The sequence below is a fragment of the Bemisia tabaci genome, chromosome 3 (assembly GCF_918797505.1).
Source record: "Bemisia tabaci chromosome 3, PGI_BMITA_v3".
Lineage (NCBI taxonomy): Eukaryota > Metazoa > Arthropoda > Insecta > Hemiptera > Aleyrodidae > Bemisia > Bemisia tabaci.
Genome location: NC_092795.1, coordinates 29,137,656 through 29,164,169, shown reverse-complemented (window position 1 = coordinate 29,164,169; position 26,514 = coordinate 29,137,656). Strand labels below are relative to the sequence as shown.

The following is a 26,514-nucleotide window of genomic DNA, read 5'->3' as shown; positions in this document are numbered from 1 at the left end:
TCAAATAATCACATGTGTAATTCTTGATTAATCGTTGGGTAATTTTATGCATTATTCCGGCGCTGTATATTCCCACAGTTTTACGCTTCTCCTTCCCCCAAAAGCTGCGATGGGTAAATTCTGGATTCTTTGCGTCTTAAGTATATTCTCTGGATTCCCAACCCTTTCGTCATCGATTCACTCGCTTTCTCATTTTTTTTTTAGAGACCTAAGAACGCTGAATCGGCGGCCTAAATGGCTCGAACCCACCGAACCATTGAATCAGGCCAATTAGTTTTAATTCATGAGACCAACTCTCACCCTATGAACTGGGCCATGGGTGGAATTATCGAGACGTTCCTTGGGACAGACGATCAAGTGCGAGTCGCCACCGTCCGCACCTCCCGCGGAGAATTTAGACGTCCTGCAGTGAAACTCTACCCCCTTCCAGGGGCAAACTCTCAATAATTTTGTCTTTACCTATCAGAGTCGCCATGGATCAACGAGATGCCCTGGACCTTGAGCTAGATAAGTTCTTCCAGCTAGGTTCTCCACCAGAGCAGAATGAACGAGTGCTTCCCCGGACGCCTGGGAACAATCGTCCCCTTACACCCAGGGACAGACGCGGCAGGAAAAAACATCTTCAGGACCTACAGGCACTCCTTGATCAACCTGGATCTTCCACTGGCGACTCTAGACCGAAACAGCCACGGAAAACCACCAAGCGGCCCGCCCTTCCGCCCAGTTACGGAACTTCTACCCAAGCCTACTCCCTCCTGACGCGCCCCCGGCGTCGGACCAACGTCGGCTCCACCCCAACCAGAAATCGACCGTCCGCCAAGGTCAGAGGCATCCCAAGAACTCCAGCAACCGGCCAGCCGACCCCTCGCCCAACGGCTGCCATCCAACCACAACTTCGGGAGCCGCCCCCCAGCACGGCCACAAGCCTGTTCTCCCCGGTCAGCGACGAGGAGCTGGCAATCCTGGAAGCTGAGGCCGCCTACAACTGGTGGGAGGTCGCCACAGACGATGAAAACCTAGTCTTGGCCTCCCCGGAGACAAGCACGTGTGTTGATCCGTACGACACATTATGTAAGTAAAATTAAAATAAAAGACACCCTTTAAATTCTCCCATAATTCTTCCGACGTCCACGATGTTGTAAATAATTCATTTGACTTTAAATGAACGATTCCTCTCCTCCATCTGATTACACACCCTGTCCAAATGATACCCCTTACTCATGTTATTTGAGTGTACAGTGATAAACCCTGACTAGTGAGTTATAAATTTTATATTTTAGTATTTTTCTAGTCTGGTACTTTTCAAAAGTTTTTAAGTTTGATAGTCCCGGAAGCGCCCACCCCACCTCGTCCCAGGCCCGCTCCTACGCCTCCACCTCCGAGCCCCATTGTCATCGACTCCTCCGGCCCGTCTCCGGCTCCAGACTCCGCAGAAACAGTACGGCTCTCGCCGCCGGCGAACCCCCCTCGGGAACACTCCCCTCCAGCAAATATCCCACCAAGGCGTGTCCTTCTGCAAAATAAGGCCATTCAAACGCCGCTGGAGTTTAAATTCAGCCTGTTTCCCGGATACCAGAAGAGAAATATTGAAAAAAAAGACTTAGATCCGTGCGCCGTGCCAGTGGGCACCAAAGAGTGAATCAACAGCAGCTCCACCCTCGGTCTCACCGCCACGCTGGGAGCTTCACTCCGAGGCGTAGGCACCCTTACCCGCAACCCTCCCCGCGGCACCCTCGAGCGACCCCATCTCCGCGGCGCCGTCCTAAAGCCGTATTTTCCTCCAACTATGACCGGTGCCGCGCGTCGGCTCGACCGGCTCCAAGCGGTCGGCGGCGGCTCCCCCGTGCGTGCAATCGAATGCGCCCGCTTCAGCCGGGTTTTCCTCCAACTAGCGCGGTGGCGCGCGCAACGGCGACGGCGTTTTTGGGCGCGGCGCTGCACTGCTAGGCATGAAATCAAATGCTCCCGGTTCCCTCCGAAATGACAGCGCGCGATGAGCGCCAAGCGTCACCGAGCCAACGCTTGCGCCCAAAGACGCAGCACCGGTCCGGGACCGGTGCTGCGTCCTCTAGCGCGGCGCAAGGCGCCGCGGCCCGACGGGATGAAACCTCGTTGGATGTCCTGTCTGGAAACCTCGTTGGATGTCCTGTCTGGACGCCAAGTGCGAATCACAGATGATCACATTCCAGTGTTCTATTGTTTTTGCTGAAGAGCAGACGTTGATTTTTATTTTAATTGATTGTGCACTTGCATCATGACTTCAACTGAAACGTTCACGCCAGTGGAGGACGAGGTTCTACTGAATGAAATTGGGAAGCACCCGTTGCTTTTCAACCCTAAATGCTCCGAATATAAAAACAATATAAAGCGAGAAAAAGTGTGGGTGCTCATTGCCGCAAAATTCGTTAGCCTGAAATATTCTTGAAACTTCCGGTCATCTTCCGCGAGGTGGCGGTTCACTAAAATGTGGAATGCTCCCTCGGTTGCTCTAGTTTGGAAGAGAGGGCTTGCACTGTTCCTGCCTTTCTCTTGGTGCAGTAGCAACAGAAGTAATAACTTTTGCCGTCTCAGGGCAAGATGGTAAAGAGCAAGAGCTTTTCTTTTTCTTCTATTATCCATTGGAATGGAGAAAAAAACACAGCGGAACGCATGTGCGAGCACACTAGCGATAGACGCCACACTGATATCAAAAAACACGAAAAACAGTGTGAAAACGCCGACGCTGTACTCAGCGCACGACGCCTGACAGATTCCGAGGAGAACAGAGCCGCGCCATTCGCGCCAGGAACCGCGTTTTTGACGCGATCGCCGTGCGCTGCGCCAGTTGGAGGAAAACCCGGCTTTCCCTCGGAACGATCCGGCGCGGATCGGTGCCGAGCGACATTGCGGCGCCCAAAGACGCGGCACTGCTCCGGGAGCAGTGCCGCGTCCTGGAGACGCTGCGCGGTGCGGCGCGGCGTCGCTGCTACTGTCTGGCACGGTGGCGCCGTCTGTTTGGACAAGTGTGAACACGTGCCATTCATCCTTTGTCCTTTGATGAGGGAAGTGCAAATCCTTATTAATCAGTCAACATAATAATTAATTATTAACATGGCACCACCAATACCACCAAGCGAAGCTCAATTCACCCTGGTCGAAGATGAGGTTTTCCTACTAGAGATTAGCAAACACCAGCTATTATACGACCCCAAGAGCGGGGATTATAAAAACAACATCAAGCGGGAGAAGATTTGGGCAGCCATTGCCGTCAAAATGGGAAGAAGTGGTAAGAGCTACATTTTTTTATTTAAGAAATGTATTAATTTATTCATTCAACCTCATAATTGGACATCGTTCAGGAACCAAGCCATATCAGCTATTACCAAATTTAACTACCTAATTTATTTTTTACAAGAGAGCGTTTGTGCGGATTCCTTTAAAAATTATAAGAAATGGGTTTAGTATCTACTATGCGAAAAATTCACAGGAATTTGCACAAAAATTCGCACAAACGTTTTCATGTAAAAAATTAAATTGCGCAATGAAATTTTGCAATTGCTAATTTGGCTATGTTCTTTCTGCTTACCGCGGTTCAATTGTTAAATCAAATGGACTTGAATTTAGATGTAGGTCAAAGAGAAGCTTCCATTGACCTAAAACTTCCTGAAAGTTTGCATATTATTTCAGAACTTGATTGTTGGTTGCAAGGTTCATGCGTAAAATGATACGGGTTTTGATAAAATCATGTATTTGAATTTTTTTTTTCAATTACAAATATTCATTGCGCAATGTCACAATAACAACTATTCTTCACAAACTTTGAGAAAATAATACATAATAAATCTCTTGAGTGGAATATTTTTAGGACCGTAATCAACTGAGAGAATTTCATCAATGAATGTATTCTTTCTGCCAAGAAACGGCACCAATGCCGTTGAAAAACTCGCAAAAAACATCACGTATCTCAAAGCCTTCTACGCCTTTAAACCCTCCACTGGCTGTTAAAGGTACCATGTTCTGTTTAGGTACTTGAGTGGGAATTTCTTCTTCGATGCCTTCAGCGATGACGTTGTCACGCCTCATATTATGTAAAGCGCAACAGGCTAGTATAACTTTATCAACTGTTTCAGGCTTCAAATTTATGGGCATAAAAAAAATTCGAAATACTGCACACAAAATGCCAAACGCGTTTTCTGTCACTCTTCTTGCCCTGCTTAGTCGGTAGTTATAAATTGTTTTTCTAGAGTCTGCTTTCGACTGTTCTTTCGGAAAGGGTTTCATGACTCTTTTATGAAGCCGGAAGGCCTCATCGCCGCATATGACGCATAACATGGGCTCTGTGCAATGAGGAAGAGGCCTTGGTGCAGTGCCAGTGGGCACCAAAGAGTGAATCAACAGCAGCTCCACCCTCGGTCTCACCGCCATGCTGGGAGCTTCACTCCCAGGCACCCTTAAGCACTAGCCACACTGAGCCGTCGCCGTCCGTTCCGAAATGTGATGATGTTGCCAACGAGATGGTGAAGAGAGAAATTCAGAGTGTCCTAGAAGCTGAGTCCACAGCCTCCGCCATAAATTCTAGAATGGCGGATGCTAGTATATCGCGGCTCGGTTTCATCCGTCTCCTGCCGTTTGGCTTTGCTTTCGTGGAAATGAACGAGCGGGCGCGCACTGACGCGCTCCGGCTCGATGCGGCGCCGTCTGGCTGCCGAGCCGTGCGCTGACAGATAGAGCAATCTTGCTTTAAGCAGTGAGCAGACAGAATCCGGCCCGCACCGGCCCGCACCGGCCCGTCTTGACGGTCCGTCGCGACGGAAGGTTTGCTTTTTATGGGATCAAATGGGGCCGCGCAGACAGGCTCCGGCTCGGCTAGGCTCGGCTCGGCTCGGCGCGGATCGACGGCCGTCTCGTGACGGCCAGGTTGCTTTTTGAGCAAAATTTGACGGAGACGGACTCGTCAACCCGCCAGTATTGTTGTGTTTTCCTTCGATTCCAGTTGTGTTGTTGTGGCCAGTGCGAACTATTTTTATTATTATTAAAATCATAATAGTATAATTATCATTATGAACGACGAGGCGCTTATTGAGGAGGTACGCAAGTACAATTTTCTTTATGATCCGAAGGACAAGCGCCACCACGACCAACGCTTGACTAAAAATGCGTGGGAGGAAATTGCAAACACTCTAAGCTGTTCAGGTAATAAAAGATTCTTTTTAATTTTTTAATGTAGGTACTAGTGTTTAATAATACTTGAATGACTCCTATAAGTAACTATGTGGCAATGTGGCGTGACTTAATTTAAGGACGGTCCCTCTTTTTAATAGGAAAGTTTCTTTTTGCAGAATCTGCCGTTACACAAGGGGCCGTTCATAAATTACGCCACGCCGAAATTCGGGCTTTTGGAACCCCCCCCCCCCCCTCTTTACCACAACATTTAGGCCCATCGCGCCGATTTTCGGCCCCATGTTATTGTAAAGTCAGCGCTTCGCGTCGAATTTTCAATTTTTTTCCTGCGCTTGGCACCGGGGGGAGGTGTCCAGAGCTAGTTTTCTCACTTGAAAGAAAAGGTAGGTAGGTAAAGAATGAAAAGTAGGTTCTGTTGTTTTTTGTTTTTTTTTTACCATTAAACAATGATTTATTCGAGTTCAAAATGACATTTCTGGTATGGCACACGCCGGAAAAAGAGTGGATGACATTGAAGGATCAGTCCGATACTTTGGAAAACACGAATAAGTATTTCTATTAAAATCTAAAACCGAGCGAGAGTGAAAAAACTATATTGAGTTTTAAGTTTCTTCAGAGGAAGGACTTTTTCTATTCTTAATAATTAGGTGTCTCTTTGAGCTGATAATGTTGCTTGCCATTGCCATGGGACCGATCCAGCTTCTGACATAAAGTAAGCCATGTAAATATCACGGATTTCGAAAGCATCTCGTGGGTTGTTACCTCCTATCCCTGGGATTTCTCCCAGGCCTTCAGTGACAGCATCCATTTCAAATTCGCCTGGTTGCCAGCAACATTTATCGTCTCTCAGGAAATTGTGTAGGATCGTAGTCGCGAGTATAATATAATCCATGGTCTCGGGCTGAAAGCTGAATTTTTTGCCATAAATTCTGAATTTTTTAGCGAGAATGCCAAATGCATTTTCGCTGACTCTTCGCGCTCTGGAATGACGGTAATTGTATATCTTTTTTGGAACGTCATCTCCGAGATAAGCACCAGGAAAGGGTCTCATAGAATTAGTCAAGAGCGGGAACGCCTCATCTCCAACGATCACCATCGGCACAGTAACCTCTGAGTAAGGCAACGCTTTTGGCGGAGGAATATTGAGAGTGCCATTAGCCAGGGATTTTCCCAGACTTGAGGATCTGAAAATGCCACCATCGCTATTTCGGCCGTATGAGCCGACATCGACGGTGATGAATCTGTAATCTGCATCTACAAGGGCTAGTAGAACAATGCTGAATTCTTTTTTGTAATTGAAGAATAGTGAACCCGATTTTCTTGGCTTTTCAAAAACTACATGCTTTCCATCAATCGCCCCAATGCAATTAGGGTAATTCCACAGAGTCCAAAATCTTTCTGCATTTCGCAGCCAAGTTTCTTCAGTTGGTTTCGGCATCCAGGTGTCTTTCAGCGTTTCCCAAATTAGCTTGCTCGTTTCGAAAACTATGCCTCGAACGGTGGACTCTCCCATTCTGTAGCTGCATGCGGTGGTGTAGATTGAGTCTCCATGCCCGAGAACTCTGAAAAAAAGAAATTCAAGCACGTTGTAATATTTAAACTCCCCAAAATTTTAAATTTTTAGCAGCTAGGAGAAAATCTGAGCCATTTCTTGCTTTTTAATCAGTTTCAGATTGTAAGAAACGATGGAGCAGTCTCAGAGACCAGTACCGTAGACATGTTGTCAATAGAAGTAGAAGTGGCGACCCGGCTAAGAAAAAGGCAAAATGGAGGTATGAGGATGTAATGTCATTTTTGAAGGGGTCCATGCGAGAAAGAGGCCAGAAGTCCAATTTGGCGGAAGAGGATACTTCAGACGTCATCGGCATCGAAAATGACGAAACACAATTTTCCGACTCTGAAGAAACTGAGTTTCCTGAAAATTTTGAGTCAAATGATGGTCCAGTGCCACCAATAGTACCTACGACTTCGTCAGCACCTCCTCCTGTAGCAACTGTCTCAACTACCCCTTCAACATCCGCCTCTGCAGCTGGAAAAAACGACTCTCTCGCCCCTACCTCGCAGAAGAAGGAAAAAACTAAAACCCCGCCTATCAAACAAACGGCAAGCAGTCAAGTCCTGCAAGCGTACTTAGCTTCGAAGAAGAAGCCCGAGGATGATCATTTGTCCAAGTTTTTTGCGGCTATGGAAGCGACAGTAAGGAAAATGAAGCCCATTTTTCAGATTAAAGTAAAGGCACAGGTGAGTTCAATAATTGCAGATTTTGAGATGCAATCACTTTTAAGTGAGGAGGCTTCAAATCATGCTGTTCCTTCTACCCACACAACCACCCGTTCCAATTTTTTCGCACAATATCCTCCTGTCCCTCCGTCACCCTCCATCACTCCCTCTTCCTCTGTCATTTCAGTTAATTCTTGCTCCTCGGTGAACTCATTATCTGATATCGCCCGTAACATCTCTCCCGTTAGACCTGTGGATTTCTCTATTACTCAGGGTCAAATAATAACCCCAGACTCAGGGCAGGTATTTCAATTCTCTTCAAGGGAACGGTCCCAAAGCACCCTGGAGGGTGACTTTTTATCGGAGAGCCAGGAAACGGGGCATTCTTTTTTACGTCTCTAAGACCTTGCCTACTTTTCATAATTCTTTGTTTTGAATTCATAATATTAATTGCTCTCTTCCATTAATTTGAAATGAGAAAACTCCTAAGTCCAGATAATTCTCACCTAATTGATTTTCAGAATTTAATGTAAAATTTTCTGTACGTTTATTTGTTTCCATTATCTTATAACTGTCAAATTTTCAGGCAATAAAATTTTTCATGAGCATAATACTTTCTTCATAATTTTGCCTGACCTCGACGCATCTCTACGACTCATGGATGTTTACGGTGCTAAGACTTTTATCTCCATTGAACCGCTCCAAAATTTCTCCTCATAAGTCACTATAGACTGATTTAGTGACTACGTCATCGACCCGATGTCGCATATATCGATTAGGATTTTGAAGGAAAGCAAAACAATAACCTCAAAATTAAACCAACTCAAAATCACATACTAAGACCACATTAATAGTGTTTACTTATTTGTTTAATATGAAAACACAGAGAGACTGGCATTTATCATTTTATTTTTGAATCAAAAACATTGGGTAAACAACCATGGAATCATTTTCAGCGGTTCATGTTTTGAAGTAATTATTTTGTTTTCTTCCAAAATCCGAATCGATACATCGATATTGGAAGAATTTAAGTCATCACTAAATCACTTTATTTTCTGCGGCAACTGTCGTCATTCCTCCTCATTTTCTTTAGAAAGCTTTCTTCATTTGCCAATAATAATGTCAACGATTTTTAAATTATACTCGTTCATTTGAGGCGCTTTGAAGTCAAGGGGCCTGACTCCATTGTGGCATTGCGATTTTTTTTAAAAAAAAAAGAAAAAAAAACCTATAACATAACATTTCAGGCGAATGTCAAAAATATTAGACCTGGTAAATTTTGCGAGAGTGTGGAAAACCCCTATTATTCCTCCTACCTTGTAAAATTTGCTTGTTGTCTCTTAAGACTGAATGCGAATTATATTTTACGTGAGAAAGTATTTTACAGCTGTCGATGAACTTGATTTTGTTTGAAAACTTTTTTCTAATTTTTGATGCGTAATACCTCCTATTTGCAAATGAAAACAAAGAATAACCTGTTCTATTTTACGAAAAAAAACTCGTTTATTTCAATAAGTAGCTCAACAGATTTTTTCTCTTCAAATATTCACGTCTGATTGCGTATGTCCGAAAATTTATCATTTTCTCTCAATATTTTTACTTGAAAAAATTCCAAAACCTCTACGAGGGCAAGAAAGTTAAAAAAGTGAAAAAAGTGAAAATAATAGTTTAATAAAAAATTGGCTGGAACGGATACTCACTTTAATGTCACTGCGAGTCTCTCCATCGGCGAAATTGATTTCCTGTAATTGGTTTCCTGTTTTTGTAGTCCCGGAAGCGTGTTCACTAACTCAAAGAATTTATTAGCACTCATTCTAAAGAATTTAAAGAATCGCTGTTCGTCATTAAGTAAATCTGGGAACAAAGTATTGAACTCGCCAAGTTCAGGTCTCCTCAAATTTATTGGATGTGTCCAAATTTGTCGCCGATTTTGCTGCAGCTCTTCTTCTTCATCAGCCAGTAACAAAGCGAGCACGATGTCCTCGTCACTCGATGAAATCTCCATCAGACACTAGTGCATGCCCACTGCAACCTGCTGATCGCTCCCCTAATAAGAAAAGCGCGAAAAGTTCATGTGATAATACAAATGCCGCGAGAATTCATCACTTTTTAAAGACGGCCCGTCACTGGTGACAGGGCTGACTTCTGTGTGCGCGAATTGACCGTCCCGTCACCTACCAGCCGAGCCCGTACGACGGGCCGGTACGGGCCGGACCGGTGCGGGCCGGATTCTGTCTGCTCACTGCTTTACGAGCAAGATCGGAGACGGAAGACGGATGCCGATCTCCAGTTTTGTTTTGATTGCTCATGCACTGCGCACGCTCTTTCACCGCGCTGTGTTGTGATTTAAACAGAGATCAATTTTTTTTCCTATTCTGTTTGTATTCTGTCTACGGTCTTCACTAATAATGGAGGACGAAGTTCTAATTGAGAAAGTGAGGGCTTTCCCTCACCTCTACGATCCGCAGGATGCGGCACATTTAGATCAGAAGAAAATCAAAAATTCATGGGAGGCCATCGGCAAAGCTCCAGGAGCATCAGGTAATTTGAATTTCATCATACTCACATTCATACTGTTTGAAAGAGAATACGACAGTGTAAAATAAGTCCGCAACCTGTATACACGCCAAAACTATTGCCTCCTCATCAGATGAGGCTTCCATTTTTAACAATGAAAATCACTAGAAAAAATTTGAATATGAAACTGACATGCGAATAGCTTTGAGTCATCAACCTCAACTGCATCCTAGAGCTAGCCGGATCGCACCGGAGCAGTGTGCGCTACGTTTCGTCCAGGAGCCGTACAGCTGACGGACGCCCGTCGACGGAGCCGCGACGGAACGGACGGCGACGGCTAGTGTGGCTAGTGCTTTACCCGCAACCCTCCCCGCGGCACCCTCGAGCGACCCCATCTCCGCGGCAACCCCGGCCACCGTGGGCGCTCCCACCAGCAAGAACCCAGAAGAAGGCTCTAAACTTTGTATGTTCGCTTCTTTAATACGCTTTTTGAACTTAAAGCTTGTACCTTTTTGTAATTTCTTGTAATTTTCTGTACTTTCTTGTATTTAATATTTAATACAATAATTGAAATCTTGCACTTATGTATACCATTGTTAACACTCCCACTTCCTCTCGGACGTGTGGGACCCCCCCCCCCCCCCAAAAAAAAATATGAGGTGATTGCGTAATTTTTCAAATATCCACAAAATTTTAATTTTTTACCCCTGTGGTTAAAGCTCCGCAGCACTACTTTCGATTTCCGGATCTCCCATGCATCCCATTTTGGCTGAAAAGCCTCTAGAATTTGTATCCATCGACCTCATGGGTCCCCCCCCCTAAATTTTAGGGTAATTTTTGCCATATCCTTGTTATTCTTGATATATTCACAAATTACATAAAACTGTATCCGCTGAGGTCTGCGACGGCAGTAGCAGTAACGAGAAAATTTTCAACATGCTATGTCCCGGAAGTAGGAAAACCCTCTGCAGTCTAGTCAGATATTGGTTCATGTTATCGTCCTAAACCCTGGAATAACCGTCTTTAGGAAAATGGAATTTTGCCAACAAAATCCTCCGTTTACCATCCAAGGTCCAACCCCGTTGAAAGATACGTGAAATTACTTGGCAAATTTTTTCGAATATATTGTCATAATAACCATTGGTCATGGATAAAATACCTACCTTTCGCGGAAATGTGCATTAATCGGACACACGATTCTGGTGTTGGCTGCACTCCCGTGCACAAACAAAAAGCCCACACTTGGTTTGACAATTTCCTTTCCTTTCCGGAATCTGAGAAGCCTGATTTTAACAAACTTCAAATCTTGGCCCGTGACAAATTAAAATCCCAGGCCCAAAAAAGAAAACAATAATATGATGAAAAATTCCACTTAATAACATTCAAAGTAGAAGATAAGGTACTGCTCAGACACCACAACTTATCAAACGCATCGTCAGATGAATTTTAAAATGAATTGAGCTTTTAAATTAAATCTGTTCATTATTCACAATTTGTTACAGTAGCTGGAGGTTGGTAACAACGACGGGAATTTCGTTCCCGAAACTCGGACGGATCTGATCAGAATGAACCAACGGCATTTCATAAATTATAGCTAAAATTTTGAACGATGTAAGCCGATGCTGGATTATCCGTGCACTAAAGCACTATTTTATGAGGCAAAATGAAATCCTCGTATCTTCAAGCAGTGCTCTTTATATAGGTTCCATCACAATCTGCGGCCATGTAAGCGAGAAATCTGATGTCAAAGATGGTCATGACGGGCAGGTTTCAGTCGGTTTAGTCGTGTTTTCTCTTTCAGAACACTGGAAATGTTAAAAGACTGTAAAAACCGTGGACACGGTAACATGGCGATTCTTTAGGTGCCCACGTATATGGGTTTAAGGTTTACCTTTATCGCAGAGATTGAGTAACTTTCTCAGGACCCTAGATTCTTGAAATTCATATTGCCAACCAAAGTAAAAAGTAAAATTTTCGTCGTTTTGGGTTATTAGGTGCTTATTTCTTTTTGAAAACTCAATGGATCTTAATGAAACTCTTTCACTTTGTAGTCCTAATTGGACTACATTTTGCAATTTGGACTTATAGATTCTAGCCCGGTTTAAAAGCAACGTATGTGCCATTGATTTCCCTATGCACATACGTGTTTTTCCAGAAGAGCCAGAATTCATAGTTCTAAATTGCAAAATGCGGTCCAATTGAGATCCGTCCGTAGACACCAAGATCGTTCAAATTTCCCTCCAGTCAAGAAAGAAACCTCTGACTGTACAGCGGATACCTATTCTAAGCTCTCGCTTCTTTGAAATTGCCCAACGTTTCTTTCAAAATTTGACTGTATAGCGGTTACCTATTCTAAGCTCTCGCTTCTGTGATATTGCCCAATTTTTTTGTCAAAATTTGGTGTTGAGTAGTAGACGGATAATTCAAATTTCCCTCCAGTCAAGAAAGAAACCTCTGAAAGATCCACTTCGCTGTGAACAATGCGGCAGAAGGGCAACAACAGTGGGGAACCTCCATGTGCATTGGCGTATCCACATCGATACAGAATCCGAATCAATTTTCAGTTTAAGGGAGTGTCTAAGAGTGTCGGCCACCACTTTGCTTTTCTTCATTTTGCTTTTCAATCGCCTTGGAAATTATGGTCTTGTACGAACGTAACATCTCGCTTTCAGAACAATGTCGACGAAAGACAATGTCAATTCTATCCAACACTGTTAAAAATTTCGGAGTCGGAGTTAGAATTACGGAGTGAGAAAAGGATTGAGAATTTAGGACGGCATGCGAATCAATCTTTGCAGTTTGAGCTACATCACTACAGCGTTGAAAAACAACCCGAAAGGTTTGAAGATAGCAAATTCTTTCTCCAGCTCACAAGCTCGTCCGCTGAGGTCTTAGTGTCAACCCACAACGGTTGAGTCTCATCCATGCCACGGGGTTCACGGGCCCCTCCGTTCCTGCAATTCCCCCTCCGAAAGGGGAAGCGAAGATCTTCTAGAAGGAATTTGTAACGGTCATTTCGTCGCGCCAGTTTAATCGCGAGCGCGGTCGGTGGCTGTAAGTATCCGTTTTTGTCTCGATTATTTGCCATTAAGCTTAATTTCATTGTGGTATTATTTTGGATGATTTATATCCAAAGTTCTACTCAAATGAAGAACAGTGAACTGAAAGTGTGTCTCGGCAATCTTTAACCCAGGTTTTGTGAAGTGTTTGTGATTACCAGAAGACCAGAACCATGCAGCTGTTGCTGAAAACTAAGTTCGAAGAAACTATGAAATATATAGTTTTAAACGTAACCGATCAGCCTACCCAGGAGGAGATCATATTTGAATTCTTGAAAACAGGTATGATATCCTGCATCATCATCTATATAGCCGATTTAAAGTAGGCAGATTTGAACTCTTACAATTTTTTTTTACCTTGCAATGCATGTTCCAGTGCTTGTTCTGCGTAATCTTAGTGCTTTTTGCAACCTAGTTAACGATTGGAAAGAAACCGCATCAGCATTATCAAGTTCAAATTGATTATATTTGGACGAATTTCTGCCAAACAGAACTATGTGCATTATGACGTGAGCCCTGTTATGCATATATTCTTATGGGTCTCAGAGCTCATGTCTTAATGCACATAGTTCCGTTTGGCAGAAATACGTTCAATTTATTATTCTTATTGAGGAAGAAAAGATGCAATTACAAATCCTAAGTTACAGTTTCTTTGTAAAGTCTAACCGAATGTTCAGTGGGTACAGAGATGCGAAATTATACAGATTTTTCAGGAGCTGCATATCGATAATCAAAGTGCGAAACCACGTATCTCCGTTTGCAACGTTGCACACTTCCTATATATTTCATAGTTTTTTCGAACTTAGTTTTCAGCAACAGCTGCATGGTTCTGGTCTTCTGGTAATCACAAACACTTCACAAAACCTAGGTTAAAGATTGCCGAGACACACTTTCAGTTCACTGTTCTTCATTTGAGTAGAACTTTGGATAATTTCAAATAAATCATCCAAAATAATACCACAATAGAATTAATCCTCGCGAGTTGAGAATCAATCCTCGCGGGTTGATAATCAATCCTCGCGGGTCGAGAATCAATACTCCGCGGGTTGAAAATCAATCATCCGCGGGTTGAGAAGCAATCCTCCGCGGGTTGAGAATCAATCCTCGCGGGTTGAGCATCATCCCAAGCGGGACTAGAGTCAATCCTCGGCGACGAAAGCACCATCCCGTGCGGCGTGCTGCGATGGCGGAGAAAGGATGAGAATCAACAGTTAAAAGTGACTAGACTCAACCCTCGATTTTTCACTCTAGGAATTCTCACGCGGACGGAACTGGTTCCGTATGTTCTCCGCCGAAGTGTGAAACTCACGCCTTTTTTTCTAACAGTGAACCTGACTCAAAGGATGCCCCCCCAAAAGATCAGAAGAAACGACGCGGAAGAGGAGCGCTCAACAAAACCAAGCTCCAAAACCGTCAGAAGTTCGGTGAGAAACACCGTGAAGAACCAAGGTAAGTGAAACGAAGGTATGCTCTTCCCCTATTCAACCATCCAAAACCGATGAAACGCTCGGTTTTGTTCGCGCCATTTCGGTCTTGGCGCGAAAATTTGAAAAATGCCGATTTTCGATTCTCCCATAAGAACCAATGTAATCTGGGGGAAAACAAACTCAGGCTCAAAATAGGCCTTCTAAAGCGTGACTGCGTGACTTTCATCAAGTGTTGATAAGCGTCCAATTATCCAACTTAATGTTTTGAATTAATTTGAATAAGTTTTTAAAATTTAATTTTGTTTTAAATATCTTTCTGGTTTTAATAATGTCTTTAGTATTTCAGTTTTAATTATGTAAGTGAGCTGTGATTTTTTATTTGTTTGATTGTTGTGCGGCGTGCGCATCATCTGATTTTCCTCAAAGGTGAGAATCTTTGTTTGATCAATTTTCTCTAGTTTTAGTGAAACCCTCAACGTGGTGAAGATGGTATTTTTTCTGAAAAAACATTATGGAGTTAACAAGTCAGTATGATGAATCAGTTCATCATTCTTAATCATTGAATCAGTGTTAAGACTTGAGCCGACAGATGGATTTGAGATTGACGATTGACACCTCTGTGGATGACTCGTAGAGTAGGACTATCGTCTGTTGAGAGAAAAGCTAAATCTTGTCAACATGAACAATCATGAAAAGTTCTGCAGGGTGCATTTATTAACCTGATGACCGGTGTTAAATGTTAATTCAGAACTAATCCAAGTTAAACATTTCTGTTAGCATACGATGAGTCTGCTCAAACATGAATACTAATGGCAGAATTAGGTGCATTGTCAAACAAAATCGTTTGTGGCTGTATAGAAAAGAATTAACCAATGCTGAACAGACTGCGATGTTCACTTCCATCCGAACTTGCTGATGAGTTGCATATTTCCATGGCAGGAGTAAATTGTTTGACTGAACACTCAATGTTCACCAAAGGACAATAAGACTGCTTGGTTGCATTTAGTAGGTAACCACAAGCACCAAATGTATATGGGTAGTTATTAAGGTTCATTTTTATCAAGATGACTTGATTCATCAGACTTACGCAGTATCCTTCCTGATTAAGTTGGCTGTAGATGAAGTGATGCGCATTTCGGAGATGAATCAATCTTCAGGCGTCGCACTCCCTCATGTTAACTTGCACGTCATTAGCCAAAACTTACGAAAGTGTTGGTTCATGACATGCATGTCAATGCGAGAAAGTACGAAGCCTGAAAATGAATTAATCTCCAAATGTGCATTGCATAATTTACAGCTAATGTAGTGAGGAAAGAATACGTAAGTGTACTGTATTTGGGTAGGTTTACTTTAGCCTTGTAGCTATTGGAGGATTCATTTTATTTTGAATCTGTCTATTTGCAGATCAATCATGGATTATAAAGAATCATGGTATTTTTACTAAACTTTGAATGGATATACCATGGATGCATTTTCGGAAAAAATTGCCAGAATGATGGCTCTAAAAAATCAAAGTTATGTGAATAATTATTCAGTAGTCATTCAGATTACAAATTCATTAAGCCATATAGCAATGAAATTGCTTACTGAACCAATTGTTAACCAATCTGATGGCCAATTTTACCGTCCTTTTTTTTTAAAAGCTGTCGATTAAGGTATTAAACTTGATTAAATCTATTGGAAGTGTGCTAAGTAACAGAATACTAAGTACCAACGTTTCAGTATGAGCCCTATAAATGTTTTTTCTTCAATGTTTAAAGGCTCATGCCAAATTGTAAATATATTTCTTGTGTTTGGAACTGTTTATTGACGTTGCAATTTCAAAAATGCGTTTTCACTAGGGTATTTGTACATTACCACCGTATCCTCTGCTCTCTCCCAGCAAAATTAAGCAAATGCGCCTGAAATTCTCAAATATTTACTTATCGTTTGTAAAATGTATCATCATAAACTGAAGAACTCTAAGCACAATTTTTAGACCTTTTCTTCAATTAAATGACCTTGCCTCAGATATCAGAGAATTCTTATAAAATCATTTTTATTTTGTTTGACAGATGCCTAAGCAGTGCAGTTTTAAGAACTGCAAAAACGTTCAAATTTCCGGCTGTGAAAAATCGTTTTTTCGGTTTCCCAAGGATCCTGCCATACAGAAAATTTGGCTCAGCCAGTGCAACGTAACCGCCTGTCGAGACAATGGAAGGATCTGCAGTGATCATTTTTCGACTGATGACTTCGAAGAGCCTGTAATCTTCAAGACAAGCAGAGGTCGGCGCTTAAAGATTAATGGTAACATATTTTTTCTTCTTTACTGATCCATTATTTTAAATGTCTAAGCAGACATCCATGTTCAAATAACGACATGACAGCCTCATCTAAAGGGACTTACATTACTGACTGCTGTCAGATTATGCGTTCTTTGCCAAAACTCCTCATGATGTCATTTAAAGATGTTACAAAAAAACTTCAATTCTCATTTAATACTTTTTTTTTATCTGAATTTTTTGGGTATCGTCTACGAGAGATTCTAGAAGAAAATTAGAGTCGCCTACTTTCTGTTTGTTACTGCTTTCTTGGCGACCATTGCCCTTTCAAAAGCATCAGACCATCTTGTGGCAAAAATACTGACTGGAATTAATTTATTGGTTGAAATTTTGCCCGTATGCGAAGAGATTAATTCTCAAGGAAAAAGTGTATTGAAGGACCAGGACAAAAGCAGACAGCAAGTTGAATTCAATACTATAATGTCCCTCTCTGTAGGGTCTGCGTTTGTATCAATCTGTGCAGCTGATAACAGACAAGGGCAAAGATGCTTGTTAGCGCAGAAGGTGTGAACAAATCGACTGAGCAGACTGGTCTGCAATGAAATAATGCTCTGACTGCCCTGCCCTCATGCTTCCAAGTCCTCATGAAAAGCTTCATCAGCATTCCACTTGATATGATCAGTAGATCTGGGGTCATCACTTTCTTCATTTATAATGTTGTGTTTTTATTCCTGCTTTGAAAGTTATACTAAATTCACTAATTATTTTTTTGGTTTTTTTTTGCAGCTATTCCCAACCTACTTTTAACTGCATCTGTTGACATTCCTGAATCCCACAAAAGTACTAAGGTAATTTCTTATTACAAACGTTTTCTCGGACAACGGTAGAACATTTTTAGGAGCAAGCAATCACCTTCGAAAACAGTTTGATTCACTAACAAAGGATCCGGATATCCAAAAATACATGACAGAAAATATGATAGAATGGAAATTCAACCCTCCCAATTCTCCTTATCATGGTGGACTTTGGGAGTCAGCAATAAAAATATTCAAATCGCAATTGTATAAAGTAATAAGAGCAAGAATATTTACTTTACAGCAATTAACGCAGCTTGTCCCTCAAATTGAAGCTGTGCTCAATTCAAGACCTTTGGTACCCTTGTCCAGCGCCCCTGAAGAGTTTGACGTATTGACGCCAGGTCATTTTTTAATAGGAAGACCTCTCACATCTTATCCTGATGACACACCTACAAAGCAATCTACAAAAATTCTACAGGCGTATGAGGCAATACAGGAAGGATTCAACATATTTTGGAAGAAATGGCAAAGGGAGTATCTTCAACACATTCAAACATTTTCCAAGTGGCACTCAAAAAACGAATCTCCGAAAATAGGATCATTAGTCGTAATAAAGGATAGACACTGTCCCCCGATGTTTTGGAAACTAGCAAGAATACAAAAACTTCACTCAGAATCAGATGGCATCACAAGAGTAGTTACATTGAAAACAGCAACATCCACACTAGTGAGAGCCATCACTGAAGTTTGTGTATTACCGTTAAGTGATGACTAACTTAAATTTAATGTGCTTAAAAAAAAACACACACACACAGGTTTTTACTGATGAAATTTCAATTTCAATTCAAAAATTTCAAATTTTTAATGATAATCAATCTGTATACAGACAGGGACTTTAGCAGGACGTCATTTTCCTCGACTGGAGGTGGCTACCGCCACTCTTGATATAGAACGCAACTTAGACAGGGTGGAGGACTTCCTGCGCACAAAGGGTCCCCAACCCGACCTCCCCCCCCCCCCATCCTCAACCTACTTAAGCAGACGAAAATGGTTTCATTACTGCTTGCGGGACGATTGGACAACTTTTTAAAGGAGATCTGACGAATCCTCAGATTTAAATAATCTGACGATGGATTTATTACATTCAGGGACTGAATTTTTGTGTCACCCCACGGTTGGCATACGAACTCTGAACTTCGGACACACGTGGATATTGCTGAGAAGTTCTATGTCAGGACTGAGCCATGCTGGTACCGATGAGAGAACCAGCAGAGCTAAAATTTTAACCGAAAGATCTCCCCTGGGTCGTGATAATAATATGAGCAATGCAACGATCAGACTTATTCCCGCAAGACCAGCAGAATACGGTAAATATCCTGGAACATTTCAAGTCCTAGTATCATTCACCAAAAGCCTCCAAGAGCTCAGAAAATCTGAGGATCTTTTTGCGGTCTTTAAACTTACTTGACCAGTAATTTTCCCCGGTGATCTCCCGTTCGTAGCGACTAAACGATAACCGGTACGATTACCAGACTTACCTCCCGAGGCCGGCCAAAAGCTGTACGTATCCCAGGACCTTCCAAGTCCTGACATCATTCACCGGGACCGGCCTCTTAAGGCTCAGGAAATCCACGGATCTTTTTGAAGTCCACGGACAGTCCCAGGCTTTATTCAGGAGAAAGGGCGGCTCGAGTTACCGGTGAAAATGGTTCCCTAGGGAAAGATCTTCCGTTCCTTGCGACTAAGAGATGACGGGTGCGATTACCGGTCTCACCTCCCGAGGCCAGCCAAATGTGGTACGTATCCCAGGACCTTCCAAGTCCTGACATCATTCACCGAGACCGGCCTCTTAAGGCTCAGGAAATCCAAGGATCTTTTTGCAGTCCACGGACTGTCCCAAGCTTTATTCAGGAGAAAGTGCGGCTCGACTTACCGGTGAAAATGGTTCCCTAGGGAGAGATCTTCCGTTCCTTGCGACTAAGAGATGACGGGTGCGATTACCGGACTCACCTCCCGAGGCCAGCCAAAAGCGGTACGTATCCCAGGACCTTCCAAGTCCTGACATCATTCACCGGGACCGGCCTCTTAAGGCTCAGGAAATCCAAGGATCTTTTTGCAGTCCACGGACTGTCCCAGGCTTTACTCAGGAGAAAGTGCGGCTCGAGATCCCGGTGAAAAGCGACAGGCCCGTTAGACTTGTTCCAAGACGCTATAAAGGAATCATTACAAGGACCGCCTTAAGCAAAGAAGAACTAAGCCACATCAGCCATTGCCAACTTTTACGGGGCACTTTAACATTTGACATGAGAACGGTTGTGCGGATTCTTGTGCCAATTTCAGGAAGTTATCTGCATTGTACAAAGCAAATCCCTTAACATTGTCAGAGGAAACTCCTCAAACGTTCTCTTGTAAAAAACTTGAATTTCCCAGTTTAAGTTGGCAATAGATGATGTGGCTTGGTTCCTTCCTGCTTAACGGGATCCGTATTATCCATATTCACTTCGTGCCAACTCCAGTCAGAGTTCCTGCGACTGCGGAGCAACACAAACATTCTTCGTCAGTGACTGCCAAAAGGAATAAAACGCGTTGAGCGAATCAAAAATGTAGACTTGGGAATAGCAGTTGTGTAATTAGCGGAAGTGTGAATAATCCAAATTCGCACGCTTAAGTAGGATCAGATGAGTTGCGAAGAGCTTCATTTTGCGCGCTTTCAGGAATTAATGTTTACGCATTTTACGAAATGAATCCCTTTGGAGAGTAATTAATTTCGTCTAACTACCATGCATTTTAACTTTTCTGTGACTTCTTGACTTCGGCGTGACTCATCTAAGGAGACCTTGCACTCGCACGTTGTTTAAGTGTCGTTTGATGGATCATTGTGGGGCCCCTGTTTTTGTCACATATTCTCCGATTTTCACATAGGGTTTGACTAAAATTACATAACTTGGATTCAACATTCTCGTATGGATTGCAATTGGAGATAATTATACGAATACCATGCATAGTAAATACGAACAATAATTTCCTAAATGAATGACAGCCCCCCCCCCCCCCCCGGTTCATCCCGGACTTGCCATCCTGCTGGTTAAGTAGCCAGCGGGGCGATTATTGAAACTGATGGACAAAGCGATAGACAAAGAAGACATAGGGAGACATGGAGCGATCTTATTGGTTGACATGGTTGGTTTTTATAGATTAAGGAAGAAAATGATAGACTAACTGTCGGGTCTTTAGTGGGTTGCCGATAGTTAGTCCATTACCTACCTCCTATGTCCATTGCCACCACCTGCTTCCACCAATAGGATCCCTCCAAATCCCTTTTGTCGTCTTTGTCTATTAGTTTCAATAATCGGCCAGCAGGTCCCTGCTCAGTTAGTCAGCCCCGCCCTTGCCCCGTCGCGCGTTATGTTCGCCGCCATTTCGGGTGTTTTCATTGCATTGGCGCGGCCATCGTTCTATAATAAGTTTAAAGACTCCAAGAGACGTGTTCAAAATGTCCTATATCATGGGTGGCGATAGCAACCTCCGGACAAAGTCTTAACTCGACAACACTGGAAAGCGTCCAAACGAAAAAGCTGGCAGCCAACCATAGACACACGTAACTCCCTTATGCTGAAAATTGATTCGGTTCTAACTCGACTGCAGCCCAAACGACGGCACGGATTCCAACGATCTTGGTGTCTACTGACGCGCCTAAATTGGGCCTACAAAGTGTTGAAGAATACGAGAAGCAAAGGTTTGAAGCTCCCTTCCATGGAGCTAAATGATTACCCTACGTTCAGAATGAATTCTGCCTGTTGGGCTGCAGTCCCCCAGCTACTCAACAATGGAGTTATATTCCATGGTCGCAACTCCCGGAGTACATTGCGGAGAGCAGAAGAGTACAGTAGCTGTAAGTCGAGGTGCACGATGCCGTAAGTCGAGGTGCACGATGCCGTAAGTCGAGGTGCACGATGCCGTCGGGGCGGTGGGAGGGGTTGCGGATCTTGGAGGAGTTCCGCTCCTTCCGAGCCCTCAACCCCTTTTAGTCGCACCACACACAATGATGCAGTGTGAAGCCAAGGTAGACTGCAATCGTTGCAAGATTATTTTAGTTACAACCTCTACTGAGCCTTGCCACTCACTAATAGAGTGCAGAGAATATAATCCGGAGAAACGTAGTCTTACTTATCCCTCAACACAGCTAGTCGAGTCAGTAGGAATGTGTCTAACTTTCATAGATGAATTTCTCAATAAAAGAGCATATATTCCCAAATTAAAGGAAACCATTACAACCGCAATGGAAAAGAACATCAGTTTTGTGTGGCTTGCAATGCACAGTTGTTCTAAAACACATTATGAAACCATTAAGCCTCTAATCATAAAAGACTGTTTTTTTATTGCCGTTAAATGGTGGTGTACCAGGCAGAATAGGAAATATGTTGCAGAACAACGGAAAGCTCAGCAACAAAAGAAACTAGCTAACTTGAAGGGTGTGTAAAGCAATGCATACAATTGTAAATCTCGGAAATAATGAAAATATTCTGGATTGTTAAGACCTGTATTCATATTCAGAATTTGTATAAATAATGTAAGGCTTTACAAAACATCTACATCAAATGTTAATACCTGTAACATCCACTTTAACAACCTCACATTGACCTTGTCAAAGTTTGTACAAAATGTAAATTTATTATGCAGATCTGTGAGTCATTATTTTTAATCTCAGCGCTTGTCAACATTTATGTGCAACTTGATAAAATATTTGTTAAAATGTCTTTCTTTCCAAGTGCTAATAAATAATTGCATTATCACTTTAACAACTTGTCTGCTTCTAGAAAACATCCACAAACCTGATTGAGGACACCATCACCCTTGGAAAGATAAGAACCTAATTTGTTATCCATTAATTTGTCATTAGCAATACAAAATGAAAACCAATTTCTCCTTTCAATGCACGCTGTCAATAGGTGCAACGCTTTAATATTTCCCCTATTAGCTTTTTCTTTTCCTTAGAGGAATTTCTCTCCCCTCTCCTCCTATTTTAATTCCAAAAAATTATGAGCTAATCACTTCTAAAAATCACTACGGATCAATGTTTCATAGTAATGATTTGTCAAGGGTATCAAGTTCATTTTCGAGAACTGATCAGGAATGAAATAACTAAAAATTTAATCAATTTTTAATTGAATCTGAAGGATCAACTCATTAAAAACTTTCAAATGGTCATCAAACTTCTGTTGTTTCCTACATTCGTTGCAACATCAAAGTTAGTCTTAATTTTATTATGTCACCTCCGTCCTCTTCAGCATGAACACTGTATAATTCCAATTAAGATTCTGCACTTTTTCTTTAAAACTGTTTACACTTACATGAAAACATGTCTTGCCAATTTTTGGCGTGGTTAACATGTGAGTGTAAGTCGTGAAGTCTTGTTTTAGAACTAATTATAAGTGCAAAACCTTACATGGTACTGCAGAGCTCTCGCTGAGGAAGGGAGGGGTACTGCTGGGCAGTAGCGCGCCTATTCAAACACTGGCGCGCTTGAGGATATGGCGGAGAGCGGGGTGCGGGGCGGTCATAGTTCCAAAGTGGTCCGTTCAAGCGCTAGCGTTCAGGCAGAAATCTTTGTCAAGAAATCTCCCACGCGAGATACCATTCTCTTGTTGGTAGGTGTTCTCTGCTCTCTACACATTCATTGAGTTTTTGCAACTCTCCCAAGCGCTGCGCGGCACAGCTGCGCGGCGCCGAAGTGTGGAAGGAGGCATAATACCTTGTTGCACGAGGGAGCCGGCGGGATTCCCGCAAGATGTTCAACCTATGGGGATATTCGAGGTCCTCCATCTACCAGTCCCGACAGACCAGCCTTGATGGACGCAGCCTCGTCAGCGGCCTCTTCCGCATGTACTCGGCGGCGGCGATTGGCTTGATGAGCCGCTGTTCGTTCCACTGGCCCAGCCGGACAGCACCCTTTACAATTTCACCCCTGGCGAGTGGCGCACCAACATGCCGCCAAACCCGGAGTCACAAAGAAAATGTCATTCTCGAAGAGGAGAAAAAGGATTATTGTCAGGAAAAGGGGATGCGGCCCTTTTTCTTAAGCGATGATGATAAAAATTCAAGTGATATCTTCAAACCTAAACGCCCCAAAAGAAGAAAAGTCAAAGGAAAAAGTCAAAGCCCCAAAAAGGAGCAAAAACAAATTGAAAAAGACGCGCGTTTGCGGTCAGTTTGTCACTGAGTAGTCCACCTCCATCTCCCCAAAAAGATCCGCCGTCAGGAAGTACTGCTCTGGAAATCATCAATGCCTATCGGGAGCAAGCACGATTTGTAAATAGTACTACTATTACAGCAACTCAGTAAAGGCCCTTTGAAAGCATCGAATGTTGGAAACTGAAATTAATTATGTAATTCTGACATCTATGCAGAATCAAATTAAATGCACTGCTTGCATTTCTCGCTTGCACAACCTCTACGCTTGCTTCTTGCGTCTAATTTTTTCTCTTTCTACGTGCATTTCCTTTCACTCACTGTAGGATAGTCTGTTACGAGATCTCAGTCCAGCAAGTCAATGTTTGATAAATAAAACTCTTTCTTCCGAATTCCGAACTTTTTGTTTTAACAAACAACAAGAGGTTATGGCTGCCCAGGTTTCGCAAGTAATGCCTGCGTATTAAGAAAACTAAAAGTAAAAATGAAAATCGTTCGTTTTCTTCAGAAACCATCATTCGTGCTTCCGCGCTTGTGCTCGTTTTCTGCAATCGCGCTCCAGTTCAAAGTGTGAAAAATGGGCTTCTTCACTGATGAAAATACCGTGACCATAAAAATGATCTCGACATTCATGACATCACTCATTATGTCATTGTTTTAGTGCTTGTGCTCATTCTAATAATATTTTACTTACGACAAAAGTGTAAAAAGCTTGAAGCAAGACATATGGCTCTCGAACAAAGAGTAGTTGGTGCGCGGGATTAAAAATAAAATGCACATAAAAAAATTAAAAACGGCTAAAAAAATTAAAAATTGAAATTTAAAAAAATAAAAAAAAACCCCAATTGCTTGATAGTGTTTATAAATTTCTTTTAAAATTAAAACCCAGGTTTCGTTCGTTTTCTGTTTTGTGTTCGTGCCCAATCCGAAAATTCTGCGGACAATTTTTGTTTCGTGAATAAGCGGACAGTTTATGTTCTTTTTTTTAGTTGATCAGCCTGATCATAAAATTTATAAAAATATGAAAACAATGGATACCATCCTAGCAAGTTCGGGTTTTTTCGACGATAACGCGTCTAAAAGGCACCTCAAACTATCAGATTTGGAAGTTCGAGGTTAAAATTTTTTTAGAAGCTGCAAAAGTTTACGATATTGCTGTCGGAAACGAGAGGAAACCACTCTTGGATGCCGAAAACTTAAAAAAGTGGAATGACGCAGACGCCATGGGCGCAAGGTAATAATAACAACCATTGAAAAGAACTTGTTAACGCACATTTTAACAAGTACCTCTGCATCAGACATGTGGATTACACTAAAAAATCTGTTTGGTAAAACTACAGAACAAGAAAAAAGCTCCCTGTACCAGGAATTTTTTGGTTTAAACTTTGTTAAGAATGGCAACGTCATGACGTTCATAAGCAAACTTGAAGCCTTGTTTGTACAATTAAAAAGTCTAGAACCGGGACTTCAGAATGAGATGCTCATTAATAAGATATTACAAGGCCTCCCGGATTCCTACAAGAATTACAAAACCGGATGGGATTTTGTACCAGCCGGCAGTAAGACTCTCGAGAACTTAAAAAGTAAGCTTTTAGGAGAACACAATCGGGAAAAATCAGAAAAACCTGAGGAATCAGTTGCCCTCTTTGGTAAAGAAAAAAGAACTTGCCATCGCTGTAAAAAGGTGGGGCACATAAGTCGTTTCTGTAAAGTTAATATTAATAAAAATGAGGGTAAAAATTTTGAAAGAAATGCCGATCAAGGTAATAGTAGCAAACAATGCGGAATTTGCAAGAAAACTAATCACGCAGAAAGTCAGTGTTATTTCCGCAATAAAGATAACAATAAAAATAACAACAAGATCGAACGGTATGTTCTCAGAGGCAACTTCAATACTTGGGACAATTTCTCAGTCACATTCGTCGGGGAGGCTGGAGTTGACACTGGCGGTTTGCGACGAGAGTTTATTGATCTTGCTATCACTTATTTAAAGGATAGCGTCATGTTCACCGGCGAGGGAGTGGCAAAATAGCTAGTAATGAATCTGACCAGCCTGCAAAGAAGACATTATTACATAGCCGGTGCTACGATCGTTCTATCCATTCCGCATGGTGGCGCCACTCCAAGTTTCCTGCATCCAAAGCTTTACGATCGTATTGTCGGAAAGCAGGATATTGACTGGCAAGTTGAAGACGTCACAGACAATTCATGGAAAGCCGCCCTGTGAGGTCAATAATTCTGTTGCTAACCGAAGTCTCTGTTGCTAACTGAATTCTTTCCCTCGCCTTTCTTGATGAGTCACCTCAAATCAATAACGTAGGCGCCGAGATTCTTCATGCGATGACAAATTCATGTCTTGCGCTGTCAAGCGTCCGAGATGTCCTCAACAAATCTCGATGCGCTCTTGACTCATTCTTATTTTATCCTTCTTACTTAAAGCATCTCTGCTCCAAACCCAGGGTTGTGCCCTCAAGCACTATGCCACAATTTAGTGGTTCCGATTGAGTCTCGTTAAGGCTCCGGTTACAATTTAGTGACTGCGACGGAGTTTCGTTACAACTCAAACCTCGACGGTGTTACGTACAACACAAATAGTCCGAGTACTTTACACTCACTTCGTTTTACACGCGTTAAGTGTTAATTCGGTGGTAACACGTAAGTTACATTCGGACGCGTACGTTACACGCAAATTCGACAGCGTTCGTTACACGCAAATCCGGCCGCGTACGTTACACGCAAAACTTCAACATCTTCAGTTTATGGTGCGCTAAGGTAAAACATCTCATCATCCTAAAAATCCTTCATTATTTCCCATATCTTTCCTCTACCAATTTTTCCATTCCAACTTTCATACTAAAATTTCCGTAACCAATTTATCTGTAAA

The 26,514-nt window shown here is 42.4% G+C and overlaps 3 protein-coding genes and 1 long non-coding RNA gene across 7 annotated transcripts in view; 2 read left to right on the top strand and 2 right to left on the bottom strand.

The window, feature by feature from the left end:
- Positions 1-26,514, bottom strand: part of LOC109031125 (armadillo segment polarity protein-like) — a 198,626-nt gene that overhangs the window by 130,507 nt on the left and 41,605 nt on the right. The window lies entirely within an intron of this gene.
- On the top strand, positions 2,097-9,074 carry LOC109039428 (uncharacterized). The gene is made up of 2 exons (XM_019054898.2): positions 2,097-5,172; positions 6,827-9,074. The coding sequence occupies exons 1-2, from the start codon at positions 5,040-5,042 to the stop codon at positions 7,780-7,782; spliced, it is 1,089 nt and encodes a 362-aa protein (XP_018910443.2). The 5' UTR covers positions 2,097-5,039; the 3' UTR covers positions 7,783-9,074.
- Positions 5,197-26,514, bottom strand: part of LOC140224229 (uncharacterized) — a 38,977-nt gene continuing 17,659 nt past the window's right edge. The window contains exons 1-3 of one of the 2 annotated variants that reach the window (XM_072298121.1): positions 11,061-12,132; positions 9,081-9,427; positions 5,197-6,722 (exon numbers count right to left, since the gene is read on the bottom strand). In XM_072298121.1, the coding sequence (XP_072154222.1) occupies positions 5,804-6,722; positions 9,081-9,385 (1,224 nt within the window). In that variant the 5' untranslated portion in view covers positions 9,386-9,427; positions 11,061-12,132 and the 3' untranslated portion in view covers positions 5,197-5,803. Of the gene's footprint in view, positions 6,723-9,080; positions 9,428-11,060; positions 12,133-26,514 lie in introns of those variants that run through there. The other variant, XM_072298122.1, reaches the window with a different exon arrangement.
- On the top strand, positions 14,649-24,573 carry LOC140224232 (uncharacterized). The gene is made up of 3 exons (XR_011899523.1): positions 14,649-14,809; positions 16,438-21,343; positions 21,388-24,573. It is a non-coding gene; the product is annotated as an uncharacterized lncRNA (long non-coding RNA).

Excerpts from the sequence above, each read along its gene's own strand:
- LOC109039428 (XM_019054898.2), top strand. The coding sequence starts at position 5,040 with ATGAACGACGAGGCGCTTATTGAGGAGGTACGCAAGTACAATTTTCTT. Across the intron at positions 5,173-6,826 it reads AAACACTCTAAGCTGTTCAG|TTTCAGATTGTAAGAAACGA; the intron begins GTAATAAAAGAT and ends CTTTTTAATCAG.